The following is a 9,271-nucleotide window of genomic DNA, read 5'->3' as shown; positions in this document are numbered from 1 at the left end:
GACTGCAGGGCCAGGGCTGCCTCCTACCCCCAATCCCAGCCAAGGGTGCGGTGAGGGGGGCATTGTCCATGAGACCCGTCCCAGTCCTCAACCACCTGCAGGGGAGACAGAGAGGTGAGTGACTCTCCCATGGCCACAGTAAGTGCAGAGCTGGGCCTGGAACCTGGGTCTGCATGGCCACAAGTCCAGAGCTGGTGCTCCACCCCTGGGGACATGAGTTCCAGCCCATTCCTCAGGAGCACTGGTCTTTCCTTTCTTTCCCACATCAATCTGTCCCTTCAGCCTCCAGGGCTGGGCTGATGTGTCTCCCCGGAAAGTTGTCCCCATCCCCATGCAAGAGCCCCTCCCCAGCAGGCCTCTTCCCCCCAGCCCCCAGAAAACCAGTGAGACTTCAGGCCAGAATAAAGGTTTATTGTGCTGGTGCATTATATCTCAGCGCCCAGAGAGCTGTGCAGAGGTTGGGGGAGCCCCAGATGGAGGGATGAGGGAGAGGACCCCCCACCAGAGCCTCCCTGAAGCAGGACGGAGCCCAGGCTCCCTGTCGAGGACTGACAAATATTGTGGACACAGGCTGCCAGACAATGTGCGAGCGACGGGGGGTGGCCAGGGCCCCCCTGCTCCAGGCTGGGCGTCAGAAACCCTCCCCCAGCCCCTTGGACTCCCCCAGGGCGGATGTCCATTCAAACACAGGCCCCCAGCTTCTAGGCTGCTTTGGAGGCCAGGTAGGAAGAGTTCCATTCGTTCACCCCATCCCAGCAGCAGTAGTGGGATGAGAAGCTCACCCCCAGGGAGGGGGTGCTTGGGGAGGGCTTGAGAGGGTTTAAATGCCCTACACCCCACATCCCTAATCCTGGACCAACCAGAAACAGGGGGGCACCTCCAGGAAAATTAAAAGCAGTATTTCCCAGAGTGGGTGCTGCAGGATTTTACCCTGTAGCTGTTTTAAAAAGCAGTTTGGGCCAGGTGGTTCGTGCCTGTAATCCCAGCACTTTGGGAGGCCGAGGCAGGTGGATCACCTGAAGGTCAGGAGTTCCAGACCAGCCTGGCCAACATGGTGAAGCCCTGTCTCTACTAAAAACACAAAAATTAGCCAGGCGTAGTGGTGGGCACCTGTAATCCCAGCTACTGAGGCAGGAGAATCGCTTGAACCTGGGAGGTGGAGGTTGCAGTGAACCAACATTGCACCACTGCATTCCAGTCTCGGTGACAGAGCGAGACTCCGTCTCAAAAAAAAAAAAGAAAAGAAAAAAAAAATCTTGTTTCCGAAGAGTGCCTCAGGGAATCCAGTTTAGGAAATGCTCATTTAGGGACCTGTTGTAATGTGTGCAGGGGTCCTCTCACAGAAGTGTCCTAATTAACCACACCCACTTCTGCTGCTGTAGCTCTGAACACAGGCAGAATAACACTAAAATATTCAGGATTGAAACGACACAAGAGGGGGATCATTTGCAGTTCCAAAATATTGCTTCACGCCAGGCTGCATGTTGCCTTACGAACGCTGGGCACCTCAGCGTCTCTCATCCAAACTCTTCCAAAACTCCCACTTATTCTTTGCTCCCTTGATGGAAAAGCAGTGATGTTTGCCCCAGGAATGACCTGAGACATGATTCCCATTTGATGTGGCTGATATAGTGGACTGTTTTTTGTTTTTGTAGAGATGGGGGTCTCGCAATGTTGCCAGGGCTGGTTTTGAACTCCTGGTCTCAAGCGACGTCTGGACTTGGCCTCCCAAAATGCTGGAATTACAGGCATGAGCCTCCGCACCCAGCCTCGAGGGATGTTTTATCCTGGCTGTCACAGGGACACATGCCCTCCCTCACCTTGTCAGGGGAGCTGTGCTTTAGGATGTAGCCCTTTGAGGCTGCAGAGGTGAAGGAGATGGCACTTGGTGAGAATCCTCCGGGGGACCGGCATTTCTGCCTGCTGTAGAATCAGCACATGCTGGGATTGGCACCACAAGGTGGCCAAGGAGGGAGTGTCAGGAAGCAGTCAGGGCTGAAGGTCTTTTCATGCCCAGGGAGGTGACCACTTGGGGCCCCGACAGTCAGGGCTGGCAGCCCGGGAGGACTATTAGACACTAGGGTGGACGCTGCTGCAAGCACAGGGACTTTCAGGGGGATGCACTGGTCCCTGGGCTTCCTGGGCTAACAAGAGAGACCCTTCCAGCTCCCCTTGGCCCTCACCGGCCACCAGAGCCCCCTCAGGCACCCCTGAACACAGCTCCTCCTGCACCTCTGGTGTCTCCACTGGGACCCCATGTCCCTGGACTTCCTGGTCCCCCTCCTGGCTGCCCTTCTCTTCCTCCGCCCCCCTGCCCTCCACCATCCTGGCTCCCTCCCCACCGCCCAGTGCTGCCCTGGTGGGGGACTTGAGGTTCTGGGTGGCGGCCAAGATGTCGGCCTGGAGCTGCCGGGATGAATCCAGGGCTTCCTCGGGCCGTCTGTCAGGGCCTCTGTCGGGGACCTCACTGAAGGCCCGGGGGCCCCCGGCCCGGTCACTCTGGTCCACGTACTTCTTCTTGGGGAAGGATGATGGGTAATAGGCCGAGGCCTTGTGCTTCTGCCGGGTGATGACCGCGGCACAGACGATGAACATCAGCAGAAAGGCCAGGGAGCCCACCACAGCAATCAGCATCACGTACTGGCGGAAGAAGTCCACGATCCCATCCAGGAAGTTGGTAGGGGGTGACGGGCCCCCCAGGCGTGTGGGCTGGGGCCCCATTGATGTGGGGCTGAAGGCCAGGGTCCAGGGTGGTGGGAGGCTCGGGGAGGAGGCCGACGAGCCCTCGGCCTCCCCACTACCTGCCATGTCCTCCAGGAACGCGGCCTTCAGGGGCACAGAGCGGGTGTCGGTAGTGGGCACAGACCCCAGGAGCAGCAACAGAGCGATGAGGAGGCTGGGGGCTGCCGCCAAAACCATGGTGCCCCCAGGACCTGTGAGACAGGAGGGAGGAGAGAAGTCATGGCGGGACTCTAGAGTGTCAGGATTCAGAAACAGGCTCACCAGCCCCCAGGAGGAGCAAGGAGCATGAAACACCTTCCTGCAAGTCCCTTCCATTCCCGGGGCCTGAGCCCGGCTGGTTCAGGTGTGGGGTACAGATGTGCTCCCCCACTTCCCTGGAGGTCCCAGAGGGCAGAGGCTGAATCTTATTCATCTTGGCCTCCTCAGGGTTTGGCCCCATATCTGGTATACAGTAAGTGCTCAATAAACATACCCCGACTGACTTGGCTGAATTAATAATGATAACTTACACTTCCGTGGCTTTATGTGTCAGCCACTATTTTAAGTTTCTTACATGGAATTTCTCAATGAATCCTGATCACTGCCCAGTGTGGGAGGTTCTATGATTAGGCCCATTTTGCAGATGAAAAAACTGAGGCTGAGAGGGACATGATGACTTGCCAGGGAAGAGCTGGGTCTGGATCCAAGCAGAAAGGGAGAAATGATGGCAGGGCGGAGTAAGTGAGAAACCGAGTGAGTGACTGAGGTTGCCGAGTGATACCTCACCCCCTACCCACAACCCTGGGACCCTTCCCTCCAGCCCCTAGCCCCTCTGTGGCCCTGTTCCCCTCAGGGTCTCGACCCCATGCACTGGGCAGCCAAAGTAGCTCCACACAGTCACATCCTAGTGGTTCAGGGGCTTTCTCAAACCTTCCCCCAGCCCAGCTCTACCTTATTCTGCAAAAGATTCCTAGCTGGGCAAGCACAGTGGCTCACACCTATAATCCCAGGACTTTGGGAGGCTGAGGTGGGCCGATCACCTGAGGTCAGGAGTTTGAGACCAGCCTGGCCAACATGGTGAAACCCCATCTCTACTAAAAATACAAAAATCAGCTGGGCATGGTGTCATGCCCCTGTAATCCCACCTACTCAGGAGGCGAGGCAGGAAAATCTCTTGAACCCTGGAGGCGGATACAGTGAGCCGAGATTGCACTACTGCACACTCCAGCACGGGTGACAGAGCGAGAACCTATCTCAAGAAAAAGAAAAAAGAAAAAAAATTCCTAGGGTTTGAAGCCTCCAGGTCTCTGAGCTAGGCAGTGGTCATGGATGCCAGGGGCATGCATGGACAGCCCCCTGTGGCTGCCCTCACCCCCAGCTCCAAGCAGGAGCCAGGATGGGCCCCAGGGTGGAGAAGTCCTGGTTCCCAAAACAAAGCTGAGCTGCGGATGTGCCCCACCCCCACTAGATGGGAACCAGATGAGCCAGGGGCTTCCCTGCCCTGATGGAAGGCTGCTCCCGGGTGAACCCCAAGACCCCACCTGGCCCAGACAGCCCAGCTGATGAATTAATTCCTCATAGCCAGAGTTGACAGAGGAGCTGAGTTTCAAAACACTAACTCTCCCAGCCAATGTGGGCTGGGGGCTCCCAGCTGCTCAGACAAACCCAGGCACAATTCACTGTGCTGTCCTCTGAGAACCCCTGCCCGGCCCAGCAGAGGGCTCAGGTCCCCGAAGCTGGCTTGGGTCTAGAAGCTCCAACACAGAAAAGCCTTAGGATCTCCTGTCCTGAGGCCTGAGGGGACTGAGGTGGAGAGACAGAGGCCCAGAGAAGGCAAAGGGCAGGCCTGGGGTCACACAGCAAGTTCTGGGCTGGAGGAGGAAGTCAGGTTCCCAAGGCCTTGGCTGTGGTCACATCTCCAGCACCTGGGCCTCAGAACCTGCTTGGTGAAGCAGAGGACGCTACCTTCCCCACAAGTACCGTGAGGATTCCGAAGGTGAGGTAGGAACCAGGGTGGGCCATTTAGGGGCTTGTTCCAGGTCACCTGAGGCTTCTCCGTGACACGGCTTTCATTGAAATTAATTGCATCACCTGGGTGTGGTGGCTCATGCCTGTAATCCCAGCACTTTGGGAGGCTAAGGTGGGAGGATCACCTGAACTCAGCCTGGTCAACATGGCAAAATTCTGTCTCTACTAAAAACACCAAAAATTAGCCAGGCATAGTGGTGCACACTTGTGGCCCCAGGTACTGAGGAGGCTGAGATGGGAGAATCACCTGAGCCCGGGAAGTTGAGGCTGCAGTGAGCAGAGTTGGCGCTGCACTCTAGCCTGAGTGACAGAGCAAGAACCTGTCTCAAAAAAAAAAGAAAGAAAGAAAGAAAGAAAGAAGGAAGGAAGGAAGGAAGGAAGGAAGGAAGGAAGGAAGGAAGGAAGGAAAGAAAGAAAACAAAAAACAAAAAAAGAAATTAATTGTGCTGATGTAAGTGTGAATAAACTGGCTTAGATGACAAAAAAAAATTTTAAAATAATTCCAGGACATAAAAAGAGGCAAAAGTGGCCAGGCGTGGTGGCTCACACTTGTAATCCCAGCACTTTGGGAGGCTGAGGCTGGAGGATTGATTGAGGACAGGAGTTTGGGCAACATAGTAAGACTCCATCTCTACAAAAAAAATAAAAAGTGAGCCAGGCCTGGTGGTGTATGCCTATAGTCCCAGCTACTTGGGAGGATCACGTGAGCCCAGGAGTTCAAGACCAGCCTGGGCAACATAAGGAAACCTCCGTCTCTATGAAATACATTAAATTATTTCAATTTTTTAAAAAAGAGACAAAGCTTCTCGGGGACTCATTTTAAATGAGCTGGTCGCCCATGCTTTCCTCACGGGTACTCATCTACGCCCTCTTCATGCCTTTAATCCTACAGGAGCCCTGCGGCAGCTTCATTCTTTCCATTTTACAGATGAGGAAACGGAGGTTCAGAGACAGACAGTTACTTCCCCAAGGACACACAGATGGTGAGTAGCTGAGCTGAGATCCGAACCTTCCTCTGTCTGATCCCAGGAGTTTACACACACATTCACATACACCACACTCACATTCATACACAGCCATACACACACATGCACACTCACCACACACACAACCATTCACACATGCCACACACTCACACACACCCATATACACACATGCACAGACTACATATGCAATCATACACACACATGCACACACACCACACATAACCATGCACACACATGCCACACACACACCCATATACACACATGCACAGACTACACACACAATCATACACACACATGCACACACACCCCACACACAACCATGCACACACGCCACACATACCCATATACACCCCACACACGACCACGCACACACATGCTGCACACATACACCCCTAAACACACATTCACATACTACACACAATCATACACACACGCACACACCACATACACATGCATACACTCCACATACACACAACCATACACACCACACACACACCTACACGACCACACACACCTGCACACATCACACACTCTGAGCCAGGAATGGCTTGTTCCCGCTGGTGGACATCACTGTCAGATGCTAAATGAGGAAGGGACCCCCTGCCCTCTCTGGCACCCGTTAGCAAAGGCTCCTACAGACAACCTTGAGCTTTGGGGTCTGTGACCCGCCAGTCACCTCCCTGACTCCCACCCCCAGTCAAGCCCAGGAGACAGCTTTCATGGCAACAACTACCACTTCTCACTGCAGAGGGCAGCTGGGACCAGTGGTGTCTGGAGACCCACTCAAGTTCTGGCTGGGTCAAGGATCCCGGCATCATCACGTCCAGCTCTGCGGTCACACACACACCCGGCTCCTGTGGGCCTCACTTTCCCCATCTGTAAGTTGGGAAAGGGTGACCACAGGTAGCACCTCTCAGAGCTGTTAGGGACACATGAGACAACTTTCAGGGAGTGCCTGGTGCGGAGTAGCTGAGCCCCGAGGAAAGATGGTGTCTGGGGTAGCTGAATTCCTTCCCTAGCCGAGCTCCAGGTTCAGCCAACAATTTCCCACCCTGAGCCGACGAATGAGCACCATCGCCGGATGGGAACATGCGCTTACTGTCTGCTCCAGCCACCGCCCAGGGAAAGACCAACCTTTTCACCCCGTTCAGTGAGACCTCCTCAGCTCTGGCCGCCGAGGAATGCGGAACCAAACACACACATGCACACACATACACATATGCATGCACACATATACCTACACACACATATACATGCAGCACACACACACACACAAAGTCGGAGACAGAGGGCAAGAAAGGAGAACACGCAAACTGCCACTGGCTCTTTAAGGCTGAGACCCTGACTCTCAGAGTCCCTTGTACCCCACAACCCCTTTTGGCTTCCAGGGAAAGGTGGGGGCAACGTGTGGAGGACCCAGCCCCACCTGCAGCCAGCAGAGCCTCAAAAAAGATGGCTGTGTGGCCCTGGATGGCCCCTGCCCTCTCCGGGCCTCAGTTTCCCATCTGTGAAATGAAGCACTGTCCTGGACAACTCTGAAGTCATCATTCTGCCTGCCAGGTACCTCCTACCTCCCCACTGGACCCTAATTTTTTCAAGGACTCAGAATCTCACAGGCCATTAGGAGCTGGGGTCAGGCCCAATGCTTCTTGCTTCACCCTAGAGGCAACTCAGGTCCAGAGACTGGAAACAGCCTGCCCAGGTCACAGCAAGTCAGGGGTGAGCGTGGCAGATCCCTGGACAGAGAAGTCTGTCTTGGTATATCCCAGAGGAGGTAACTTCCCGGCTATGTGTCCTTGGGCTGAGCATGTCACCTCTCTGAGCCTGTTTCCATATCTGTACGATGGGGATAAGAGCCACCTCCCTGGACTGCTGTTAGGACAAGATGCGGCCGTGCCTGGCGCATAGTGGGTGCCAATTAGCAGGTACCACGTGATTGCCCAGGACTCCCCGCCTGGAGACATGTCAGACAGGGCTGGCGTTGTGTAAGTGTGACAAATGCCCTAAGATGGTCCTGAGTATGTGGAGGAGTGCAGATCCACCCCTGAGGCCTGGGGACCCCAAGACTTGAAGGTAGGGGCCGGGGCTGCCCCACCCCCACCCAGAGACTGGTGGCCTTTGGGGGAGGGGTGGCCCTTGGAAACCTGGCTTCAATTAGTGGCCTTGTGCCGGGGAGGAGGTTCTGGTTGGAGCGCTGCACAAGCCCCCGACCCCAAGGCCAGCCGAGGACAGGGACCTGGGGCCCCTGGAGGTCTGGATGGGCACAGCTCCCCTCCACACACACACACACACACACACACACACAGACACACACAGCAGCAGCATGGACACACAGTATAAAGACACACAACACAGGCACACCGACTCACACAGCACCAAGACACCCGACAGCACTCTCATGGCCCATGCACACAATACACAGAGAACACACACGGACACACAACACATACACATACACAACCCCCGACACACAGCCGATCCCCGCACACAGGACAATACCGTCCACATCACCCTCACACGGATCCTGGAAGCAACAGCCTGGCGTCCACTTGCAGAGAAGTGGGAGCAACACGCCCCCTACACCAAGGCCCCAGCTGCACACACAACACTCTGGCCCACCCCGGCCCACCCCAGCACCGCACATGGGACTCAGATTCCACCACACTCGTGCATACCACACCAAACACACACTCAAAGCCCACACACACTCAGAGAGGTTCCCCACAGTGCCCCGACAGTCCCCAGTCCCTAAGCTCCAAGACAGCCCCAGGCTCTCAGGACAGAGGAGAGGACCCCAGGACTCACCAGTTCCTTGGTGCACAGGACTGGGTGCTCCCGCCGAATGGAGCGAGAGCGGGGGGCGCCTGGGCTGGGAGAGATAGTCCGTGCTGGTGCCCGGGGCTGCTCTGGGCTGGCGCCTGCCCGCCCTCCCTCCTCCCGTCCCTCCTCCCGTCCCTCCTCCTTCCTCCCTTCCCGGCTGGGCCGCAGGGCCAGCTTGATTTCATTAAGAGGGTTTGGGGTGGGGACGGGGGAGGGGAGGGGCTACTCTCGGGCCACACGCAATCCCACCCTTGCTCACACTCCCGCTCTGGGGAAGACCAGATGCGGCACTTCCTCCCTGACCTCGGGTCCCCAGGGCAGGCTGACACAGACAGACAGACAGACAAGGCTGTCCTGCAGCGCTCCCCCAGACAGCGAACTGGGGTTCTGCCCACCCTGCTCCCCAATACCCTCCAAAGGGGACAAGGTCAGGAAGGTTCAGAGACCTCTGGAAGCGGGAAGGAAAATTCCCCGTCCTTGTGTGGCTCAGGCTTCCAGGCTCAGGGTGCAGCGTGGCAGCTGGGATTAGTTTTAGAGAGAGGCCTGATGGTGGGTCTGAGCCTGAGACACGGAGCCCAGCTCTGCCCTTCCCTCTCCAGACCTCAGTTTCCCATTTGTAGGGATGGGTGGGAAGCTTTCTGGGCTACCTCTGACTCTGATGTTCTGGGATCTGTGGCCTCACAATGTCCCCAAATGATAGTAGCTTGAATAGGAGT

General features: G+C 56.0%; 1 protein-coding gene across 1 annotated transcript; it reads right to left on the bottom strand.

Moving 5' to 3' along the window:
* Positions 1-390: 390 nt before the first annotated feature.
* Positions 391-8,689, bottom strand: TMEM119 (transmembrane protein 119). The gene is made up of 2 exons (XM_017879746.1): positions 8,541-8,689; positions 391-2,933 (listed from the first exon to the last, which is right to left on the bottom strand). The coding sequence occupies exon 2, from the start codon at positions 2,917-2,919 to the stop codon at positions 2,071-2,073; it is 849 nt and encodes a 282-aa protein (XP_017735235.1). The 5' UTR covers positions 2,920-2,933; positions 8,541-8,689; the 3' UTR covers positions 391-2,070.
* Between the last annotated feature and the right edge of the window lie 582 nt (positions 8,690-9,271).

The sequence above is a fragment of the Rhinopithecus bieti genome, unplaced genomic scaffold (assembly GCF_001698545.2).
Source record: "Rhinopithecus bieti isolate Rb0 unplaced genomic scaffold, ASM169854v2 scaffold_11933, whole genome shotgun sequence".
In the NCBI taxonomy this organism is placed as follows: Eukaryota; Metazoa; Chordata; class Mammalia; order Primates; family Cercopithecidae; genus Rhinopithecus; species Rhinopithecus bieti.
This window is presented reverse-complemented; position numbering and strand designations above follow the sequence as displayed.

What these genes read in the sequence shown, in the direction of transcription:
- TMEM119 (XM_017879746.1), bottom strand. Translation starts at nt 2,919, where the DNA reads ATGGTTTTGGCGGCAGCCCCCAGCCTCCTCATCGCTCTGTTGCTGCTC.